The following is a 24695-nucleotide window of genomic DNA, read 5'->3' as shown; positions in this document are numbered from 1 at the left end:
GCCATCAGTTTTCTGAACGGTCCATGAACACTACCTCGTTATTCCTCTTTTGCACTATTTATTTATTTTTGTAACTTATAGTAATGTTTATGTCTTGCACTGTACAGCTGCCGCAAAACAACATATTTCATGACATACATCAGTGATAATAAACCTGATTCTGATAAAATTAGCTTTTTGCAGCAGCTGCACAGTACATTACAAATATGACAAATAAATTACATAAAATTAAACTAACAAATTATATTTAACTTACACGACAAAATAAACTTAACAACATTAGTGCAAGTTGAGGGAGTATAATTCGAGGAAGAATTAGGTTGTTCAGGTGAGTTCAAGAACCTGACAGCAGTGGGGAAGAAGCTGTTGTTGAACCTTGAGGTGTGGGTCTTCAGGCTCCTGTACCTCCTGCCTGGTGGCAGCATCGAGAACAGGGCATAGTCGGATGGTGGGGTCCCTGATGATGGATGTCACCTTCCTGAGATATCACCTCTTGTAGATGTCCTCGATAAGATAAGATGATATCTTTATTAGTCACATGTACATTGAAGCACACAGTGAAATACACCTTTTGCATAGGGTGTTCTGGGGGCAGCCCACAAGTGTCGTCACACTTCCGGCGCCAACATAGCATGCCCACAACTTCCTAACTCGTGTGTCTTTGGAATGTGGGAGGAAACCGGAGCACCTGGAGAAAACCCACACAGACACGGGGAGAATGTACAAACACCTTACAGGCAGCAGCCGGAATTGAAACTGGGTTGCTGGCACTATAATAGTGTTACACTAACTGCTACACTACCGTACCTAAGTTAGATGTCTTACGGTTATACAGTATGAATACCTGCCCTTCAAGCCCAACTTGTCCAATCATGGAGGTAGATCCAACTGCAGCATTTGAAAATGAGCTAGATAAGTACCTATAAGGAAAGAACTTGCAGGACTGTGTTGAGATGGCAGGGGACTGGAATTAGCTGGATTGCTCCCACGTAGAGCCAGTACAGATTTGACAGGCTAAGTGGCCTCCTTCTCTGCAGTGACCATTCTGTGATTCTATGGTAACAATGTCTTAAGAACCCAGGTTATTAAAAGTATAATACACTGCTTCTGGATTGTGGCATTCAGTCTGTAACTGAAGGAAAGCTGCTACCCTTTCCTTACTTGGCCTATAGTTGACTCCAGTCCCACACCAGCACTGTTGACTTGTAAATGCCCTCTGACCCAGTCTAACAGGCACTCATGTTAATCAGGGATGGGCCATCGATGCCAGTGACATCCACAGCCCAGGATTGAATCATATCATTTATTTCAAAAATATTCCTAAAATTTGCAAACCGTACATTCAGAATTTTGCTTTAAATTGGTGTCACATGTACTGAGGTGCAGTGAAAAACTGTTTTGCATGCCATCCATGCAGATCATTTCATTACACAGTGCATTGAGGTAGTACAAGGGAAAACAATAACAGAATGCAGAATGAAGGGTTACAGTTACAGAGAAAGTGCAGTGCAGGCAGACAATAAGGTGCAAGGTCATAACAAAGTAGAGTGTGAGGTCAAGAGTCCATCCTTATCGTATTAGACAACCTTTCAATAGTCTTATAACAGCGGGATAGAAGCTGTCCTTGAGCCTATGTTTACATATATACATATACCTTACTTTACATATGTTCCTTGAGCAATGGGATTTTACACAGGGCCCAGCCCCTCAGGGTGAAATGGCGGGAGGTCTCCATAGAACTCCAATGGCCGTTCTCCAAAGAACTTATGGCACCTGCATTAAGCTTCAGCTTCTCGCTCAGCAAGTGGTCTTGCACCTTGGAATGTGCTGGTCTCCGGCATTTGGTTCCAGACCGCTAAACACTAAATTCACCAACTTAAGTACTAACCTTCTCTCCCCAACTCCGCAGCAAGTTGCAGGCAGACCAGAGAACGTCTTTCACTGGGTTGATAGACCTACCTGACCCTAGCATTGTGAAGGATGGGCCTGGTCTTGTTGCCACAGACTGTCTGTCCCCCAAAGGAAAGGTTTGGGTAAACATAGAACAGTACAGCAGAGGAACAGGCCCTTCAGCCCACGATATCTGTGCCAACCATGATACCAAATTAAACTAATCCCTTCTGCCTGCGCATAGTTCATCTCTATTTTTTTGCATAATCATGTGTATATCTGAAAGCCACTATTGTATCTGCCTCCACCATAGCACATTCCAGACACACACCACCTGGTGTGTACAAAACTTGCCCCGCACATCCCCTTTAAACTTTCCCCCTCTTACGTTAAAGCTATGCCTTCTGGTATCTGACATTTCCATCATATAATGCCATAGGTTCAAATCTTCTTGCTTTTCCAGTCATTACACTAAGTCTTTCATCCATTCCTTCCAGTGTTTAACATTTGGAAGCTGGGAACAAGATTCTGGCTGTCTACCCTATATATGCCTCTATAAACTTCTGTCAGGTCTCCCCGCAACCTCCGACACTCCAGAGAAAACAATCTCTCCTTACAGCTAATACCTTCTAATCCAGACAGCATCCTGGTGAACCTCTTGTGAACCCTCAGAGATACACTTTTGACCACAAGTCAATTGGGCAGTGGTCTACTGGAATGTTCTCAAGCAACTCACACAAAATGCTGAAGGAACTCAGCAGGTCAGGCAGCATCTATTGGGAGGGGAATGGATAGTTGACATTTTGGGCCAAGACCCTTCATCAGGACTGGAAAGAAAGAGGGCAGAAGCCAGAATAAGATAAGATATTTTTATTAGTCACATGTACTTCAAAACACACAATGAAATACATCTTTTGCGTAGCACTCTGGGGGCAGCCCAGAAGCATTGCCATGCTTCCAGCACCAAAGCATGCCCACAACTTCCTAACCCGTACGTCTTTGGAATGTGGGAGGAAACCGGAGCACCCGGAGGAAACCCACGCAGACACGGGGAGAACGTACAAACTCCTTACAGACAGCGGCTGGAATTGAACCCAGCTCACTGGTGCTGTAAAGCATTACGCTAATTGCTACACTACCGTGTGGGGGGGGGGGGGGGGGGGGGGGGGGGGGGGGGGGGGGAGGGGTGGATAGGGGGAAGAGCACAAGCTGGCAGGTGATAGGTGAATACAGGTGAGGGGGGGGGAAGGTAGGTCTGTGGGCCCTTCAAGGCCCTGTAGGGAGAGGCTGTGGATCTTGTCAACAGATCCCCCAGCAGACAGCCACGATCATTTGGCAGAATGCCTCATTGTCCAGGAATAAATGATTCGAAGGAAGTCCCTCTCCTTCGTGGGACAAACTTCCCACTCCGCAGAGGGGTTCAAGAAAGAAGCATACTCAGCTTCTCAAGTGCAACTTGAGATGAGCAACACAAGGTTTTGATAGCACTTAACTAGTTAACTGAATACAGCACAGTGTGTACATTTCACGTGTGGGTCCACGTCCATAGACCCCTCACGGTTGCCGCGCAGGTCAATAGGGTTGTTAAGAAGGTATATGGAATGTTGGCCTTCATTAGTTGGGGTACTGAGTTCAAGAGCCGCGAGGTGATGTTGCAGCTCTATAGAACTCTGGTTAGACCACACTTGGAGTATTGTGTTTAGGTCTGGTCGCCTCATTATAGGAAGGATGTGGAAACTTTAGAGAGGGTGCAGAGGAGATTTACCAGGATTTTGCCTGGATTGGAGAGCATGTCTTATGAGGATAGGTTGAGCGAGCTGGGGCTTTTCTCTTTGGAGAGAAGGAGGATGAGAGGTGACTTGATAGAGATGCACAAGATAAGAGGCATAGATCGAGTGGACAGTCAGGGACTTTTTCCCAGGACAACAATGGCTAACATGAGGGGGCATAATTTTAAGCTGATTGGAGGAAGATATAAAGGGGACTGTCAGAGGTAAGTTTTTTTTAAAAACACAGAGAATGTTGGGTGCGTGGAACACACTGCCAGCAGAGGTTGTGGGGGCAGATATATTAGGGACATTTAAGACACTTTGATAGCCCCCCATTTCTCTATCATTCATGTGGCTATGTGGGAGGGAAGGGTTAGATCGATATTAGAGCAGGATAAAAGGTCAGCACAACATCAGGGGCTGAAGGGCCTGTACTGTGCTGTAATGTTCTATGTTCTATATGTAAATCTACCACAGAGAAATAAACACATGCATGTTTATACTGTGCTTATTGTGATCTGTCCAAAGCATTAGTGAGCTAAACCCATGGGCATCGTAAGGTACCTGAATGGTTCATAACCCTCAGAGGCATGTGCTAAAGGTTGCTCACCACCCCCAGCCAGTTTCAAAACGTTGCGTGCTCTTCTGGCTTGTAATCTCTCACTGGAAACAGCCCACTGTCAACAGGGACGGCTCTGATCCTTATCAGCCTTCAGCACCTAGAATGACCTGTCGTTGGGGTCACTCTGGCGCTAATCAGTGGTGGAAACTTTGCAAGTTAAAAGTTAATCGTTCGCCTGGTGACTGCCAGCGAGGCCTTCCCTTTACCAAGAGCCGGGTTTTCAGCATCGCCTGGGTGGGGGCGGTGAATCAGTGGAAGCAGGTGACCAGAAAAGCAGGAACCGTGTATCCTAAAAGTTCTGGAAACAAACAAGAATAAAGAGAAAGTTGTGAAGCTTTGCAGATGGGAGGAGAAATGAGCTGATGGAACCAAAATCAATAAAGCTAACAAACAAGAAAGAATCTCACTTCATCTCCAAACACGTTACAGCCAGTGAAGGATTTTGAACTGTAGTCACTGCTGCAATGGAGGAAACCCAATATGTGCACAGCAAGATTCCCCACACAGGAAGGGGATAATGACTAGAGAATTAAATTAAATATATTCAAGGAGGAAGCACAAGAGGCTGCAGATGCTGGAATGTGGAGCAGCAAACAATCTGCTGGAGGATCTCAGGGGGTCTGTGGGAGGACAGGAATTGCTGACGTTTCAGGAATGCAGGGTTTCGACCCGAAATGTCGACGAGTCCTCTCCCCCCCCACAGCGGCTGCTCAACCTGCTGATTTCCTCCAACAGATTGTTTGATGTTCAAGGAGGAGTGAAGAGGTAACCGGATCAAGGGAGAAAGCAAGAACAGGGTCCTGAATCTGGATGATCACTTGATCATATTGAATAGTGCAGTGGTCTTGAAGGGCTGAATGGCCTATTCCTGCTTCTATTTTCTATATTTTGATGTTTAATCTAAGGTGATGATAGCAGAATGGTTATATTATGGAGTCAGTGTCATAGAGTCATACAGCACGGAGACAGGCCCTTCAGCCCACCATGTCTATACCGACTGTTACACCTATCTATACTATCTCATTTACCCCCCATTAAGTCCATAGTGTGCATGAGTGATGATAGTGCCTGTCAAGATGTTTCCACCATTGGTTTAATGGTGGTTTATTATTGTCGCATGTAGTAAGATACAGAGAAAAACTTGTTTGCGTGCCATCCAGACAGATCATGCCATACATAAATACAACCAGGTAGGGAAAAGTAAACAAGAATTCAGAATATAGTGTTGCAGCTACAGAGAAAGTGCAGTGCTGGTAGACAAATAAAGTGCAAGGGCCACGATGAGGTAGATTGGGAGATCAAGAGTTTATCTTTAGCGTACGAGAGGTCTGTTCAAGAGTCTGATAACAGCAGGATAGAAGCCTGGTGGTACTTGCTTCCAAGCTTTTGTATCTTCTGCCTGACAGGAGAGGGGAGAAGGGAGAATGACTGTCTCCTTAGACAGTGCGTTCCAAATTCCAACCACTGTGTGTGTGACAGAAATCCCCGCTAGGTCCCCTCTATTTCTCACCTTAAACCCATGCCCATGTCTTAGACACCGTGACCATGGGGAAAAGATTCTCACTATCAACCCTATCTATCCTCAGCATGATTCCATACCTCTACCACTCAGTCTCCTCCACTTCAGGGAACACAAACCCAGCTTCTCCTTGTAAATGAGTTGCTCCAATCCAGGCAACATCCTGAAGAATCACCTGTGGACCTTCTCCAGCACAATCACATCCTTCCTATAGTGTGGTGACCAGAACTGCACACAATACTCCAAGAGAAACTGCAGATGCTGGAATCTAGATGAAAAACACGATGATGCTGGAGGAACTCAGCAGGCCAGGCAGTATCTGTGGAGAAAAGCAGGCGGTCAACATTTCGGGTCAGGAACCTTCTTCAGGACTGAAGATAGGAAAAGGGGAAGCCCAATCAGAGCAGTGATAGGTGGACAAAAGAGGGGAGGCGGGTGGGCACAAGGTGATAGGTAGATGCAGGTAAGAGATAGTGCAGGGGAGGAGGGGAGAGCGGATCCACCGGGGAATGGGTCAAAGGTAAGGAGAGAAAGGAAAAAAGGGGTAGAAAAAGGGTAGAAGAGGGTAGGTCATTCATTGTATTCGGTGCTCCAAGTGTGGCCTCCTCTACATTGGGGAGACCAAACGCAGACTAGGTGACCATTTCGCAGAACACCTGCGCTCCGTCCGTAACCGCGACCTGCATCTCCCCGTTGCCAGTCACTTCAACTCCCCCTCCCACACTATCGCTGATACGTCAGTCCTCGGCCTCCCCCACTGCCGGGAGAATTCCAAGCGCAAACTGGAGGAACAGCACCTCATTTTCCATCTTGGAACCTTGCAGCCTAACGGCATGAACATTGAATTCTCCCACTTTAAGTAATCCCCACCCCCCTTCCCCACAACTCTCTCTCCCCCCCAACCATGCTGCTTCTCTTTCCTAGCCTCTTTTTTCTACCTCTTTTCCCTTTCTCTCCTCACCTTTGACCCATCCCCTGGTGGATCTGCTCTCCCCTCCTCCCCCACACCTGCCTATCACTATCTCTTACCTGCATCTACCTATCACCACCCTGTGCCCACCCCGCCTCCCCTCTTCTGTCCACCGATCACTGCTCTGCTTTTCCCTCCTGTATATCGGGCTTCCTCTTTTCTTATCTTCAGTCCCGAAGAAGGGTCCTGACCCGAAACGTTGACCGCCTGCTTTTCTCCACAGATGCCGCCTGGCCTGCTGAGTTCCTCCAGCATCGTCGTGTTTTTCATCACAATACTCTAAGTGTGGCCTAACCAATGTTTTTTAAAGTTGTAATATGATGTCCCATCTCTGAGATTCAATCCCATGGCCAAAGAAGGCAAGTGTCCCATGTGCTTCCTCACCATTCTCTCCACATAATTTTGGATGATAATTTATAATCCAGAACTAACACCATCACATCAGCTGAGGAATTTAAGAGCATCAAAAACAAAAAGACCAGGTCATTGGGCCCTTAAGCTTGCTCTGCTATTCAATAAAACTGCAGTCCAATTGGACCTTGGCCACAGGGTAGTATCGTTATTGGTGAACATGAATCTCCTGAGCTGTCACAAAAATCCACATGCAACAAACAAGATGCTGCAGGAACTCAGCAGGTCAGGCAGCATCGATGAAGGGAAAAGGCCAGTCAACCTTTCAGGGCAAGACTATTTATCTATTTCTGTACTTTGTATAGAAGGATGCCAGAGACATCTTTTTGCAACCTTTCCTCATTTAGATAATAAATGTTCTGTTCTTCCTTCCAAAATGAGCAATTTCACATTTTCCTGCATTATTCCCTAGTATGATAAGATGGACTCTTGACCTCACAATCTTCCTCATTATAGCCTTGCACCTTATTGTCTGCCTGCATTGCACTTTCTCTGTAACTGTAACACTATATTCTGCATTCTGTTATTGTTTTCCCTTGTACTACCTCAATGTACTGATGTGATGAAGTGATCCATACAGAAGGAATGCAAAACAAAGTGTTTCACTGTACCTCAGTGCATGTGACAATAATAAACCAATTTACCAGTTTATGAAAATTCCTTCAAAGATTTAAATAAACAAATAAAATTAATTGAAAACATGTTAATGGACCAAGGGCTAATTAAAATACCAAAATACAAACTGCTTAACTTACCTTAGGTCTGATTGGCTTAGGATCAGAGAAAAGAACTCCCAGTGTAATGTTGGGAAATCCCAGCCAATGGTTCTGCTGTTGAGCCCCACATGGACCCCAGCAATGGAATAGATGCACTGGCATCCATCACTCAGCTAATCCTAGGCTTATAGCAACACACTTGATGCTGGAGGAACTCAGTGGGTCAGGCAGCATCAAAGGAGAGAAATGGACAGTCGACATTTCAGGTCAAGACCCTTCAGCTGAACTGAAAGATAAGGGGGGAGGTAGCTGGTATAAAAAGGTGGAGGGGAAGGGGGTTGAGCAAGAGCTGACAGACGATAGGTGGATCCAGGTGAGGAGGAGTGATAACAGATGAAGCTGTGAGGTGATAAGTGGAGGCAACAAGGGGCTGAAGGTGATGGAATCTCATAGGAGAGGAAGGTGGAGCATGGAATCAAGGGCTGGTGCTGGGGAGGGCAGATGGGGAAGGGACCTAGTGGGAGGAGTCTGTCAGTGATGGGCAGATAAAGGGGGGGGGAAGTAACAGAGTGATGGGGGCTGGGGTGTGTAAAAAACTGGGTAGATCAGGAGGTGGGAGAAAAGGGACAGTGGGGGAGAAGTTTACCGGGAGTTGGAGAATTCAATGCTTAAAGCAGTCCACATTTACCTACTGGAAAACTGCTGAATGCCAGCTGCTTGCTCATAAGGGACACTGTGGAATTTTCTCGCATTTGTGTTATCTAGCTGACAGTTTGGGCAATATAATAGACACTGCACTTCAAAGTAACTCAGTAAAGCAGAGGCATTGAGTGAAATGTTAAGGTGCCACGTAAGTGCAAGTCTTTCTGCTGAAACCATATTCCAATGTTAGAAGTAATGCAAGATATTTGGCACGCTGGAATCTCCTGGATCAAAGTGATTGCAATAGCAAGATGGGTCAGGAACTCATCTCCACTTATAACTTGGGATTCAATGGGAAAGAACTGTTTGTATTACAGGAAAATCATGATACAGTTTTCTCAGTACGCAACTGGGCTTGGGCTTACACTGTAATAGATGGAGTAGACAAAAGTTGACTGAAAGATTTTTTTCATCTAAAGTTTATGATTATTCTGGATCTCATTTCCTGAGAGGATGGAGTGCATCAAACAAACGGAATGAATTGGTAAATTGGTTTATTATTGTCATATGTACTGAGGTACAGTGAAAAACTTGTCTTGCATATCGTCCATACGGATCATTTCATCACATCAGTACAAGGGAAAACAATAACAGAATGTTACAGTTACAGAGAAAGTGCAGTGCAGGTAGACAATATGGTGCAAGGTTATAACGAGGTAGATTGTGAGGTCAAGAATCCATCTTATCGTACTGGGGAACCATTTAGTAGTCTTATAACAGCAGGATAGAAGCTGTCCTTGAGCCTAGCGGTACGTGCTTTCAGGATTTTATATTTTCTGCTGGAAGGGATGGGAGAGAGGAGAGAATGTTTGGGGGTGGGTGGGGCCTTTGATTATGGTGGCTGCTTTACTGAGGCAGCGAGAAGTGCAGACAGAGCTGCACAAGTACAGTGTAACCTTATTTATGTTTTTACATAAATTTCATAAGAGCAAATTTTTATTCCACATCTCAAATTTTTGGGTTGTGATTTGTGAAATCCATAGGGTGAACTTCCGTTATCCAAAATGCCATAACACGGGAGTACACTGTACCTTAAATCAGTCACCAGCAACAAAAAGTAGTAAGGGTTTGGAGGGTGAAGGCACTGTGGCCATTGTGGAACCAATGGAGTCAGGGATGAACAAGAGACGGACGAGAACATCAGTTTACGGGCTGTTCCTGGGGACGCACACAGAGACGGACATCAACTGCTGCTGGAAGGTCATCAACTCTGTGAAAGGTGCCCTTTAGTCTGCCCGAAACTTGTTGGTCTCCCAGCACTGCGAGATGTCCGTAGGGGAATGCTGCTGACAGGCACATTCCAGGCTGCAGGAGTGTGTCTGAGGGACGCACTGAAGCTGAGTGCAGCCAAGGCAAAGGCTCGGTAGGGAAGGGATACATTCTAGGGTTCTTCTGCCACTGGAGAGGGAGGGGCAGGGGCAGGCGAGAAAACCCCTTAAAGATTGTAAATATGGGATTGGGGAGCCACACGAGTGACATCGGTGCTGTTGTTTTTATAAAAAGTAACACTAATGATTGATCTGTACACAAATGTAAAGGTTTGCACTGTTTGATTATTGTATATAGTTTGTCTTTTATTATGAATAAAGTTTATTTTGATTAAAAAAATCAGTCTTAGGAGAGGATATAATATCTAAAATAAAAACAGAAAATGCTGGAAATACTCAGAAAGTCACTCTGCATCTGAGTGAAGAGAAACAGAGTCAATGTTTCAGGTCGAAGGGTCTTTCTCAAGTTCAAGTTCAAGTTTATTGTCTTTGGCATACATATCCAGGGTATAAATGCCATGCAAATTAGCTCTCTGCAGCAGCAGTTCAGTGCATTACAAGACGAGGACAGACATAAGTTAACATAAACTTAATTAACATAAATTATACATAAGTTATACGTGTGTAAAATAAAAAAAACAAAATAAACACTAGTGCAAGATCAAGGGAAAGAAAACAAATATAGTTTGAGGTAGTGTTAGAGTTTTTCATGTCAGTTCAAGAACCTGACGGCAGTGGGGAAGAAGCTGTTCTTGAACCCTGAGGTGTGGATCTTCAGGCTCCTGTACCTCCTGCCGGATGGCAGCATCGAGAAGAGGGCACGGCCCGGATGGTGGGGGTCCCTGATGATGGATGTCACCTTCCTGAGACAGTAGGTGTCCTCAACAGAGATGTTCTGGCGAGGAGTCTTCGACCTGCAACATTAAATCGGTTTCTTTTCCCACAGATGTAGCCTGACCTGCTGAGCATTTTCAGTGTTTTACGTTTTTATGTTAGGGTTCTAGCTTCTGCAGTCGTTTTGAATTTCACTTAATAGAAGAAATGTCATTCACCTGGTGAATGTACCATGAGCAAAAATTAAATGTTGCTGATGCCTTGTCTTGTGGGGATACAAGAGACTGCAGATGCTGGAATCTGGAGCAACACACAAAACACTGCAGAAATTCAGCAGGTTGAGCAGCCTCTGTGGAGGGAAATGGACAGTCGGTGTTTCGGGTCGAGACCCTTCAACTGAACTGGATGAAGCTGAGATGAAGGGATGAAGTTGAAGGTCCAGATGAAAGATCTTGACCTGAAATGTCGGCTGTGCATTTCCCACTGTAGATGTTGCCTGACTTGCTGAGTTCCCCCAGCTTTTTGTGTGTTGCCTTATCTTGTATTTTATCATTTTGCAAAAGAAACGCTAACTTCTCTTATCGTTTTCTGTTTGCTGATTGCATGAGCTTACTGTGTGCAGAGTAGCTGCAACACTTCAACAACCTTTTCATTTTACTTGAAATAGCGATCAATCCATTCGAAGCTTGCAACACTCGAGGAGGTTCTGCATCACTGCCTTGCCCCTCTCCCTCATCCCAGTGTCTGGTTAATGAGCCAGATCCTGTTTACCTTTAGCCAGTGTTTCCATTCAGTTCTCTTTCTGAATTCCACCCCCGTCGATGTACAGACCAAAGCCAGAGACCAGTTGGAAGTCAGATACCATTGTGTCTGAGCTCCAACCCCGTTACTGAACTTGACATTGGAATTCAGGAGTGGAGCCCAGATGTGATGAGCAGAGGGTCTGGATGCACTTCACATCTGGCCCCTCAGCTTTACAGTAGCCATGGCATTATGTAGCACAATAATGGGGTAACCAAACTTTTTTTTATTATGTTCAGTTTTTTTTAATTATTATGATTTTGCAGTGTTTTTAAGATAAGATAAGATATCTTTATTTGTCACGTGTACATCGAAACACAAAGTGAAATGCATCTCTGTGCAGGGTGTCCTGGGGGCAGCCCACAAGTGTCGCCACGCTTCCGGCGCCAACATAGCATGCCCACAACTTCCTAACCCGTACGTCTTTGGAATGTGGGAGGAAACCAGAGCACCCGGTAAACGAAAATATTACAAAAAAAAATCAAAAGGAGAAAGAAAAAGATTTATTATATTAAAAAAAAACCCAAATCAAAAAAAAATTGTAAGTAATAAAACAAAACAAACTAAAAGAAATTTCAAAAGGAAAAAAAAACTGGACTGATATTTCTCAATGAACAAAGAGCATTATTATGTCGTCAACTCTGGAATTGAACCCGGGTTGATGACGCTGTAGTAGCGTTATGTTAACCACTGCACTACCGTGCCTGTTACGAGCCTGTTTTTGATTGAATTCATTTACTAATATTCATTTTTTGGAATAATTTAATTCTACTTGAACTGTTTTGAAACGTCACTGACTGCCGTAAGCATTTACAAACTGCTCAAAGGCCTTAGACAGTTTGTTGCTGTCAGAACATTGTCAGGCTGTTCCTGGGTAATTCAATGTCCACCATCTGAGGTCTTGTGGGAGTACAGGGCCCACTCCTCCTCTCAAGCACAGAGGGTCTACCTGGTTGGCTCTCCAGATCTAGAAAAGGTTAGTCATAGAGTAATACAGCATGGAAACAGGCCATTCAGCCCAACTCATCCATGCCAACCAAGATGTCCATTTGAGTTAGTCCCATTTCACTGCATTTGGCCTATATCCCTCTGTACTTGTCCAAGTGTCTTTCAAATGTTGTTATTGTATCTGCCTCAGCCACTTCCTCTGGGAGCTCGTTCCATATACATAGAACATAGAACACTACAGCACAGTACAGGTCCTTCGGCCCACAGTGTTGTGCCGACATTTTATCCTGCTCTAATATCTATTTAACCCTTCCCTCCCACGTAGCCCCCTGTTTTTCTATCATTCATAGACACATCTAAGAGTCTCTTAAATGTCCTTAATGTATCTGTCCCCACAACCTCTGCCAGCAGTGCGTTCCACGCACCCACCACTCTCTGTGTAAAAAACTTACCCCTGACATCCCCCTTATACCTTCCTCTAATCACCTTAAAATTATGCCCCCTCATGTTAGCCATTGTCACCCTGGGAAAAAGTCTCTGACTGTCCACTCGATCTATGCCTCTTATCATCTTGTACACCTCTATCAACTCACCTCTCATCCTCCTTCTCTCCAAAGAGAAAAGTCCTAGCTCGCTCAACCTGTCCTCATAAGACATGCTCTCCAATCCAGGCAACATCCTGGTAAATCTCCTCTGCACCCTCTCTAAAGCTTCCACATCCTTTCTATAATGAGGCGACCAGAACTGAATATACCCACACTTTTTGCGTATAGAAGTTGCCCTTCAAGTCCCTTTTAAATCTTTCCCCTCTCACCTTAAACCTATGCCCTCTAGTTTTTTTTATTCCCTTTCCCTGGGAAAAAGACTGCATGCATTCACCCTTTCTATACCTCTCATGATTTTATACACCTCTGTAAGATCATCCTACACTTCAAGGAATAAAGTCCTAGCCTGTCCAACCTTTCCCTATAACTCAGGCCCTCGAGTCCTGGCAACATTCTCATAAAACTTCTTGGCACTCTTTCCAGCTTAGTGACGTCTTTCCTATAAATGGGTAACCAAAACTGTACGTAATACTCCAGGTGCTGCCCGACCAATCTCTTCATTTTCTAATTTTTATTTATTTGAATAACTTAAGTCTATTTGAACTGGTTTGAAACATCACTGACTGTCATAAACATTTAAAACCTGCTCAAAAGCCTCAGATAGTTTGCTGCTGTCAGAACTGTCAAACTGTTCCTGGGTGAGGCTTCAATGTCCCCACCTGGGGTCTGGGAATACAGGGCCCACCTCCTCTCAAGCACAGAGGGTCTGACCAATTGTCCCTCCAGATCCAGTAAAGATTATTCATAGAGTCATACAACATGGAAAAAGGCCCTTCGGCCCAACTCACCCATGCCGACCAAGATGCCCATTTGCCTGTGTTTGGCCCATATCCCTCTAAACTTTTCCTATCCATGTACCCGTCCAATTCTGTTTAAAATGTTGTTATTGTACCTGCCTCTACCACTTCCAATGGCAGCTCGTTCCATATATGCACTTTTTTGGCAGAACGTAGAGTGATACAGCTTGAAAACAGGCCCTTCGGTCCAACTTGTCCATGTTGGTAAATGAGTAGATCTGAAGAGAGCAGTTTGCAATGAATAGCCACGCTCCGGTACCATTTTGCATACTTCAACCAGTTCCTCTGGCAGTTCATTCCATATACTCACTGCAGATGCTGGAATGTAGATGAAAAACACTGTGATGCTGAAGGAACTCAGCAGGCCAGGCAGCATCCGCGGAGAAAAGCAGGCGGTCAACGTTTTGGGTCAGGACCCTTCTTCAGGACTGAAGATAGGAAAAGGGGAAGCCCGATATATAGGAGGGAAAAACAGAGCAGTGATAGGTGGACAGAAGAGGGGAGGTGGGGTGGGCACAAGGTGGTGATAGGTAGATGCAGGTAGGAGATAGTGAAAGGCAGGTGCGGGGGAGGAGGGGAGAGCAGATCCACCAGGGGAGGGGTCAAAGGTAAGGTGAGAAAGGAAAAAAAGGGGAGAAAAAAAGGGAGAGATGCTAGGAAAGGGGAGAAGAGAAGAAACACGGTGCGGGGTTATGGGGAAGGGGTGTGGAGTTTACTTAAAGTGGGAGAATTCAATGTTCATTCAGTTAGGCTTCAAGGTTCCAAGACGGAGAATGTGAGGTGCTGTTCCTCCAGTTTGCGCTTGGAATTCTCCCGACAACGGAGGAGGCCGAGGACTGACATATCTGTGATAGTGTTGGCAGGTGGGGACTGGTCTGGATCCAGGATAATCCCTCCTATTGTAAAACGATAGTAAAGGCACCAACTTGTTCTCTGCATTTTCCCCTTAAGCAGTTTATGGACGGTGACTCATTGATGTGACATTATATGGCTATAATTCTTTACTGAGCAGTGAAAACTTTGAGAGGTTTTAAAGCCAAGTGACATCAGTCAAGTGATGCCCTTCATCAGCCAGGTCATTGAGTACAGGAGTTGGGACATTATGTTGCAGTTGTACAAAACGTTAGTGAGGCCGCATTTGGAATATTGTGTTCAGTTTTGGTCACCCTGCGATAGGAAAGATGCCATTAAGCTGGAAAGAGTGAAGAAACGATTTACGAGAATGTTGCCAGGACTTGGGGGACTGCTTTATATGGAGAGGTTGGGTAGGCCAGGACTTCATTCCTTGGGTGGTTGGAGACTGAGGGGTGATCTTAAAGAGGTGTATAAAATTATGAGGGGCACAGATAGGGTAAATGCACAGGGTTGGGGAATCAAGAACTAGAGGGCATAGAGGGGAAAGATTTAATAGAACCCTGAAGGTCAACCTTTTCACACAGATGGTGATGAGTATATGGAAAGAGCTGCCAGAGGAAGTGATTGAGGCAGGTACAACAACAACATGTAAAAGATACTTGGACAGGTACATGGATAGGAAGGGTTTAGAGGGATACGAGTGAAATACAGGCAAATGGGACTAGCTTAGATGGGCGTCTTGGTCAGCATGGATGAGATTGGCTGAAGGGCCTGTTTCCCTGCTGTATTACTCTAGGACAGAATTACTTACACTGTTCAGGGACAAGAATGTATGGCTGTCATTCTTCCAGAGAGCAGCACTCACAGGGTGGTGAATCTGTCGAATTCTCTACCACAGAAGGCAGTAGAGACCAAGTCACTGAATATATTTAAGAAGGAGGGAAATAGATCTCTAGCTGCAAAAGGCATCAAGGGGTATGAAAGTGGAAGAATATTGTATTGAGGTAGAGAATCAAACCAGCCTCCCCTCCTTGCACTCTGTCTCTCGCTGCCTTGGTGAAGCAGCCAGCATAATCAAAGACCCCACCCACCCGGGTCATTCTCTCTTCTCTCCCATCAGGTAGAAGATACAGGAGCCTGAGGGCATATACCACCAGACTCAAGGACAGCTTCTATCCCACCGTAATAAAACTATTGAATGGTTCCCTTATATGATGAGATGGGATCTGACCTCACAGTCTACCTTGTTGTGAGTGTAGGAGAATGAGAGGTGATCTTATAGAGGTGTATAAAATTATGAGGGGCAGAGATAGGGTGAATGCACACAGTCTTTCTCCTAGGGTTGGGGAATCAAGAGCTAGAGGGCATAGGTTTAAGTTGAGAGGGGACAGATTTAATAGGAACCTGAGGGGCAACTTTTTCCACCCAGAGGACAGTCAGTATATGGAATGAGCTGCCAGACGTAGTGGTTGAGGCAGGTACATTAACAACATTTAAAAGGTACTTGGACAGGTACATGGATAGGAAACGTTTAGAAGGTTATGGGCCAAATGTAGGCAATAGGTCCAGCTTTAGATGGACGCCTTGGTTGGCATGGACCAGTTGGGCTGAAGGGCCTGTTTCCGTGCTGTATGACTGTACAACTACTCCAGAGAGGATGACTTTGCAGGATGAGATCTCTCTGAAGCAGAAGGTGAGGCATAAAACCTCACCATACTTACCCATTCACCCATTAGTGTCTGGGGATTCATCACTCCACTCACTCCCTAGGCTGCTTGTAATCATGATCACGGGAGGATGGCTGGCTGAGCAGATACAGGCTTTCTCGGAACTGGAATATGGGGAGAGTGTGAATGGGGCATTTTGTTTATATTCATCCAAGGGACGTGGGCTTCACAGGCTGAGCCAACATTTAAATGCCCATCCTTAGTTGCCCTTGAGAAGGTGGAGGTGAGCTGCCCTCTTGAACCGCTGCAGTCCTTGAGGTGTGGGCACACCCACAATGATGTTAAGTTCCAGGATTTTGCCCCAGCAACAGTGAAGGAACGGCGAAATATTTCCAGGTTGGGACGGTTTGTGGTTTGGAGGGTAATTTCCAGGGGGTGGTGTTCCCCATGCTTTTGCTGCCCTTGTCCTACTAGCCGGTGGAGGTCATGGTTTGGAAGGTGCTGTCTCAGCAGACTTAGTGAGTTGCTGCAGTGTGTCCTGTAGATGGTAGTGGTGGAGTGAGTGAATGGTTGTGGATGGGGTGCCTATCGACTGAACCTTTTGAGTTTTATTGAAGCTACTCATCCAGGCAAGTAGAGAGTGTTCCATCACATTTCTGAATTGAGCCTTATAGATGGTGAAGAGGCTTTGGGATGTAAGGGGGTGAGTTAATGGTTGAAGGATTCCTAGCCTCTGACCTGCTCTTGTAGCCACATTGTATACATGACTACTCCAGTTCAGTTTCTGGTCAGTGGTAAAAGGGAAACAAACTCAGAGCAAATAGACACAATTTAATCTTGATGGGATGAAATTAGGTCACTGGTGTGTCAACTACGTGCTTTATATATATTAATATATTTATTTATTAGTCACATGTATGTCGAAACACACAGTGAAATGTGTCTTTTTGCGTTACTGAGAACGTGCTGGGGGCAGCCCACAAGTGTCGCCACTCTTCCTGCGCCAACATAGCATGCCCACAGCTCCTAACCCATACGTCTTTTGGAATATGGGAGGAAACCGGAGCACCCGGAGGAAACCCACACAGACACAGGGACAACGTACAAACTCCTTACAGACAGCAGCCGGAATTGAACCCGGGTTGCTGGCACTGTAAGGCGTTACGTTAACTGCTACACTTAGTTTCTGGTCAATGGTACAAGGGAAACCTTAAACTCAGAGCAAATAGACAGAATTTAACTTTGATAGGATGAAACTAGGGCACTGTTGTGTCAACTATGTGCTTTATAGACAACCCTGTCCAATGTTGATGTTGATTTCGAGGCATTATTAAACAAAAATGTGCTTGATTTTGATTTCAGGGACATCGGCAGAACGAGGATTGGTGGCAGATTTCCCCGGTTTCCATTTGCGGCAGGAAGGTCAACTCAGTTGTCAGCAGCAAGAACTAATCGACATTTATCAGCTCCCTGCTGGTGTGCACACGTCTTTGAAGTACCTGTGCCCCAAGTTCTTTCCCTTCCGCAACCTTTGCCCGGTCTCGGAACCAACACGGGAACACGCAGAGGTAGAGGAGAACAGGGACTTGCTCCCTGTTCCCATTCTCCAGGCAAGCCGAGAGGAAGAAAGGGTTTCCAGGTCCTCCAAGAATGTTCAGGGGATTCTAAGAATTCCAGATTGAGACTGCTGAGGCCAAAACCCAACAAGGAAAAACATTAGCCCATAAAAAGATTCTTTTTCCTTTTTCATTATCTTTGCACATATTTAGTCATTTGCTATGAAACAATTACTGGGAGATGGGACTGTTCAAATGGGTGCGGTTGGGTGAAGGTTCCAGGGATCCAGCCAATTGGAGGTGTAAGGGGTATTTGGAGTTTCCAATCCTTCAGGATTGTCCTGGAATCTCTGGGGAAAAAAAATGTCTTTGTCACAGCAGGGGTGGAGGGGACCATGGAAAATTTGAACTTTCACAGCTTTTGCAAGTTATAAAAAATATTGAGAGCTGGGAAGGAAAAGGCTGCTTTGTAAAACTTGACAATCACATATTGTCCAATTGGGTTAACAATGTGTCTGCTCGCTATCCAACTGGTCATGGGAAGACCAGAGGCACAGCAGGTAACTAGCGGGCATGAGGTTTAGGGGGCGAATGAAAGATTCAGGAAACATCTAGGATTCAAAATGAGAGTGTCGTCGATAGTGGGGACGAAAATTCCAGGAGGCAGGAAACTGATTAGGTGGACAGAAAAGTGGCAAATGGAACCCAGCCTGAAGAAGTGTGAGGTAAAACACCTTGGGCAAGCACAGTAGTGTAGCGGTTAGCATAACGCTTTACAGCGCCAGCAACCTGGGTTCAATTCCCACCGCTGTCTGCAAGGAGTTTGTACGTTCTCCCCGTGTCTGCGTGGGTTTCCTCCGGGTGCTACGGTTTCCTCCCACATTCCAAAGACGTACGGGTTAGGAAGTTGTGGGCATGCTATGTTGGCGGCGGAAGCGTGGCAACACTTGCGGGCTGCCCCCAGAACACTCTACATAAAAGATGCATTTCACTGTGTGTTTTGATGTGCATGCGACTAATAAAGAAATCTTATCTTATCTTATCTGGGGAGGGCAAATGGGTTAGGATTAGATACTGGTATTTCGAATGGTTATGGTAGAAGTAATGAGTAGATCTGCAGAGAGCGGCTTGCAACGAGTCGTCACACTCCGGCACCATCTTGCTGAGAGAGATTAGGGTTAGGGTCAACAGATTCCACAATAAGGTGGCTAAGAAGGCACCTGGTACTTGCCTTCATTGGCCAAGACACAGAATGCAAAAGCACTAAGAAGTCATGGTTGGTACGAAATAACCTATTGGGTAGGCCTTGGGTAGAAGGGTAAGTGTAGTTCTGGTCACCACGCCACAGGAATGAGGTGGTAAAACACCTGAGAGGGTGCAGAGGAGAGTTATTAAATGAGTTTGTTCTGGCTAATGGGTAGTTGCTTTCATTCGAACAGGGGGAGCTGAAAGCAGACCAGCAGAGGTGTCAGGAATCACGAGGCATCAGGTACTCTTAAAAAGGGTGAGAGGGAAGTTGAGGAGTTTTTCTTCTCACCTGATGAGGTCTGGAACTCACCGGTTGAAAGGAAAGTGCAAGCAGAAACCCTCAATGTGTTTAAGAGGCATCTGAATGAGCACAGAGGGCTGCAGATCACGGGCCAGGAAGTGGGATGAGCTGGATGGAGTGGCCTTCTTCTCCGTTGGAGATTCGGTAACCATAAGGGAAGGCAGTGAGGAGCAGCTGTGGTGAGAAAAAGCAAAGGGTTACGGGGGCGGGGGCGGGGGTGGAATCGGGGGAGGGGGAAAGGAAGGTGGAAGGGGCGGAGAGCAATGTGGACGAGGTGAGAAGGGAATAGGCTGGAAGGAGAAGGGGAGAAGAGGAGATGGAGATGGGAAATAGGGTGAGGCGGAAGGGAAGGTAACAGGGGTGAGGGAGGAGGAGATGGAGCAAGAGAAACAAAATGGTATGCTAATCATGGAATGACTGTGGAGATGTGTGAAACCTAAATGGATCATGACAGATGCAAAATTGGGCAGTTAAATGTTACGATAGGGACACCGTTCAAAGGTAATCTGTTTGGCCCCACTTCCCCTCCGTTCTACTTGCCAGCGCTTTAAACTCAGTGCACTTGACAGAGCTATTCATTGATCAGGTATTAATTTTATTCATTAAATAGAAGAAGACAAAGTACATTGCAAGATTAGTCACAGGAGATTCCAGAATAACATTGGAAGTCAAGATAAAAATATCTCTGTTCTTGAAAATCTTTTAAATTAAAACTTTACAGACTGATAGCAGTTTTATATATAATATAATAAAATTCATATTGACAGCCAACTTTTACAATTCTATATTACAATTCACAAGTATAAAAATAAATCTCATAAGTAACACACATGGCCCAGGGTGTAAATTTACACATTAAACTTAACCATTGCAATTGAGGGAAATATACATATATATTCTTTCCAAAATCAAATAAAATCAACTAACTTTTTGGGAGAATTGAGCATTGAGTGGGGTATATCTGTAAATAGAGACTTTAAACCCAACCAAGTGTGTGTGTGTGTGCGTGCGCGTGCGTGTAAGATTTTCTAACAAGTTTTGAGGCGTGCACTTGTGTGTCCCGTGTTCAGTCGAGTATTAGCTCATGTGATGAGTAACACAGTCTGATGCTCAGAGTTCATACATGCATTCAGTTGTGTGTTTTGTCACATGTTCATTTACATGTTGTACATGAAGAGTCAGGTGTACACGTACACACTTGGTCGTGTTTAATCATGTGCCTCACCCTGTGCCCAGTCACGTGATTGGTCACATGCATGTTTTCTAACATGCTGAGTCTCATGTTCAGTTAACCATGCAGTTTGGCATTTCATCACGTGGTCAGTTAAATATTCAGTCCTAAGTTGAATCCTGCATTTAGTCACATGGCCAGTTACAAACACAGTCCTGCATTTGATCTCACCTTCAGTCCTGCACTCAGTCGCACTTTGTCTTGTGTTCAGCCTCATGTGTTGCCAATGTGTTAATTGTGCTGATGGAGGTGATAAGGAGTCAAGGGTCAGGGGGTTTCCATGGCACTGGGTGTAGTGGGTGGGAACTCTTCCCCTTCTTTGGGTGGCTTTATTCCACTACCTGGAGCTGGCTCAGAATGGACCTGTCCCAAGGGAGAGCATTGTATTGATGTTGCAGAGAGAAAGAGAAAGGGGGCAACATTTCCTCCTTCTCCAATTCAGACTACTTAAATTTCCTGGATAGTGACATTCCTTCCACAGGATGTCTCCACCATCCTCGCAGTCACAACCTCCTCTCCCCTTCTGATGTCTCCTCATCTCCCAAGGCTTCACTTTACCATCTTTGGCAGCCGTATTTGATTGACACTTCTCTTTGTGACATCAAGCCACCATCATCAATCCGCCAACAATTCCTTACTTGTCCTGTTCACTGTGCCACAAGATCCCACACAAACTGGAAAAGTTTGGCCTAAAATATAGCAGCGGGAATTTCTGTAGGAAAACTATTTGCATTTACGTAGCGACTTGTCAGGATACTAAAGCATTTTGTAGCCAATGTATTTATTACGGGTGCATCACCATGCTTATACAACACAGTGGTGAATTTGCAACCAGCAAGGACCCATAATTTGTCTTTGGTGTTGTTGGTTGAGGGAAGGGAGTTGACCATTGGATTGGATCTCCCTATTCCCTTTCAGTAGAGCAGTGCCAACAAGCTCTTTCACATTCACTCAATGAGGCAACAGTACCTCACAAGGTGGTACCTTCAACAGTGCAGCAGTTCCTTGGACGGGTACCAGCTGACCAAGATTATGTGTGGGTTCAACTGGCAAACTCAGAGTGATGGTTTAGCTAAAGCTCCAGGTGTCAGAAGACAGAAGAAGACCCACCCTAATGAAATGTGTATGGCGTTGAATTGTTGTAATGAATCAGGGCCAGTGTAAAGAAAAATCCAACTTTACTGACCGTTTATAAGTCTGATGTTTGCAGGTGGAAGAATTGGAACAGTACTTAAATATTTTTGAAGACAAATAAAGAGCCTCTCTGAAAGCAGCTGGCAAAATTAGAAGGTCTTTCTGCCATCCAAAGTAAACCTCTGAACAAACTGAGGTGGTTAAGGAAATCCGTGGTAGGACAATCTTGCATGAGTCAGTACCAGAGCAGAGCTGGAGAGATCAGAGAAATTCAACCTCAACATTCCTGTGTAATCAGCAAACTGCTTTTTTATATAACATTCCAAATTTGATGTTGTTCTTCAATAAGGATAATGCCAACCTAGTGAATTGGATGTATGAGTTCCCATGGGACCTTGAGTTTCCCAATACACCCAAGGACAGTTTAGGAAGGGTTTCTAAGCTGTGTCTAAACAGCTTAGGAGCTGTTATGGAAACAAGACTTCCCATCCCATCTTCCTGATATCCCAAGAGTCTCAAGTCAAAAGCTTTTGCAATGCGGTGGTTGACAATGAGCTTGGTGGGCACATTTTGGAAGGTAGAGAGTAAAGTATGGGCAGTCTAGATAGTGAGTGGAGCTGGGTTTATTGGCGCCTCTACTTGTGGCTTTAACTAACATTTACCATGCTCAGATGGTCAATTGAAGTGTCAAACTCCAAACTCCCTTTCCAATCCTTAATCTGGGTTTGTAGTGAGATTAGAGTTGAAAAGATTAATCTCCGTCCTTTCTATCGTGAGGGGTAACATTCAGCAGGAAAGGGGACGGGGACCTTAACAGACCGATCTGCCCCACACAGGAAGAGGTTATGAATAGGGCAAGTCCTTCCAAAGATCGACTGAAGAGAGAACAACCTAAAACAATGTCCTTTATTGGAAAGGCAAAGAGGGGAAAGGTGTACAACTTGGGAGGGATGTTGAAGGTGAAAAGTCACATTTGAAACCTCCAGGAACAGAGATGGCAACTTTTAATTACCTTTAATCCCCATTATTGATTTTGCTGGGACTCTTCTGAAAGTTGTAAGATGTAAACCAGGCACCAATAATTTGATTATTATTTCAATCCTCGACATTTATCTTCAGTCTTGTAAAGACAATGGTTAGGAAGATTTTAACAAACATGAATCAGCAGCAAAGCAAACTTAGGACTCGACTTGTGAACCCTTGTCTGGCCTCTGTATGGAGATGATAACCCTGTAAGTGTCTCTCCCTGGACTAGGAGATATTTTAGGATATATACATCTATTGTATTAGTCATCGTACATCTGTGTAGATGCGCTGTCAATTATTTCTCATTATTAAATTCGCAGGTCCACACATTAGCAAAACTGTCTGCAGGTTTGCCATTGGCTGCAGTTGGAGCGTGACATGTTTACATAGCCGTTCCCATTCAATATGGGGCATAAAAGAAATTCCAAAATGATAGATGAGGGCAAAATGCATTACTTCAAATCTGCGTCTGAGGTTGCATCTGAACATCCTTGTCCAGTTAGCTGCAGCTCTGTAGAACGCTCTGTAGAAGGCAAAACTTAAATACGGATTGCTTTGACTCAAGCAGGGCCCAGGGTAAGTCAGTGAAAGGTGAGAACAATCAAGGTGAGACTTTCTTTCTTCAACCCTGCCGAAGCCAATTCTAGCTCCAGAAACCACAACCGGGAGCTCTTCCTCCAACGCTGCAGAGAAGGGAGGTCTCAGATCCATTGTTGTTCAGCCTTTGAATCCTAGGGTCTGTAGAGACAGGGCATGCCCCAACTGCAAAGCAGTGCGATTTGCCTGATCTTACCCCTACGCGGATGGGGGTAGGAAATGGGGGGCGGGGGTGGGTGTGGGGCTCTTTCGGTAAAGCCTCAGCCCACGCCCCTTCGCCTCAGCCTTGCGCCACGCCCCAGGGGTGGAAGTCCTTTGGGCTGAGGAGGAGCCTGCCCAGCCGGTGTAAGAGCTGGGAGTACCAGTGCATGCCCTCCTGGTAGACAGCGGGACTGCTTTGGCCAAAGATCGACGCCAGTCTGTAGCAGAGACGGAGCGGGGCAAAGGCCAGCTGTGCCAGGCCGTGACCCTCGATGGCGGCGAAGCAGGAGGCCAGCATGCCGTTCACCACCAGCGTGCCATGCTGGGTCAAGGGGGCGTAGGCTCCCACGTCGGCCTGCAACGAGATCCCCGTCACCCGCGCGGGCCGCTGCGCCGTGTCGTCCGCTGTGTACACATACTGCCCGACCCTCACCTCACTGGCAAAGGTGGGTCTAAAGCGGCCCAGGTCCGAGGTGAAATTGTCCGCCACAAAGACCAGGTGGGCGGCGGTCAATAGGAGTCTCCGAGGCGGATCCTGGGTCTCAAGCACGTGAAATATCTTCACCGCTTCGGGCTCATGGTCCAGGAAGGTCATGAAGGTGCTGAAAATAATTTGGCCTTCTTGATCCACGGTTTGCACCCGGTCTCCGGGCTGCAGTTCAGATACCTTCTTCCTCCGTCCATCTTCCAACAGGACACTGGCATTCCCAGGGAAACAGCCGCCAGTTTTGGCCGCCATGGAATGATCTGGGAAAACACAAGAGAGGAGGAGAAATCATGCATCAGTTTTCAGCCTTAAGTTTAGTAATTGTGTGAAGGATGGATGTGCTGGCGCTTCGAGGAAATTCCTGGTTCAAGACGAGAGACCGAGCCAGGGAAGCGAAGGAGACAGGCTGATTAAACAGGCAGAGAGATCGACAGAGAGAGAGAGGGGGAGGGAGACAGACAGAAATGGGGATCAGATCAGTTAGACAGATTGAGAGCTAGAGAGATCGAGAGACGGAGAGAGTTGGAAACATAGAAAGGC

The 24695-nt window shown here is 45.6% G+C and overlaps 2 protein-coding genes across 3 annotated transcripts in view; one reads left to right on the top strand and one right to left on the bottom strand.

The window, feature by feature from the left end:
* Positions 1-19669, top strand: part of slc23a3 (solute carrier family 23 member 3) — a 94927-nt gene extending 75258 nt beyond the window's left edge. Inside the window, exon 12 of one of the 2 annotated variants that reach the window (XM_052024792.1) lies at positions 17737-19669. In XM_052024792.1, the coding sequence (XP_051880752.1) occupies positions 17737-18056 (320 nt within the window). In that variant the 3' untranslated portion in view covers positions 18057-19669. Of the gene's footprint in view, positions 1-11845; positions 11947-17736 lie in introns of those variants that run through there. The other variant, XM_052024801.1, reaches the window with a different exon arrangement.
* Positions 19670-19764: 95 nt separating this feature from the next.
* LOC127575129 (indian hedgehog protein-like) overlaps positions 19765-24695 on the bottom strand; it is an 88154-nt gene continuing 83223 nt past the window's right edge. The window contains exon 3 of the mRNA XM_052024809.1: positions 19765-24415. Coding sequence (XP_051880769.1) covers positions 23748-24415 — 668 coding nt within the window. The 3' untranslated portion in view covers positions 19765-23747. The remainder of the gene's footprint in view (positions 24416-24695) is intronic.

Source organism: Pristis pectinata, chromosome 1 (assembly GCF_009764475.1).
Source record: "Pristis pectinata isolate sPriPec2 chromosome 1, sPriPec2.1.pri, whole genome shotgun sequence".
NCBI classification, from domain to species: Eukaryota; Metazoa; Chordata; class Chondrichthyes; order Rhinopristiformes; family Pristidae; genus Pristis; species Pristis pectinata.
Note: the sequence above shows the minus strand (reverse complement) of the source record. Positions and strands in the feature narration are given on the sequence as shown.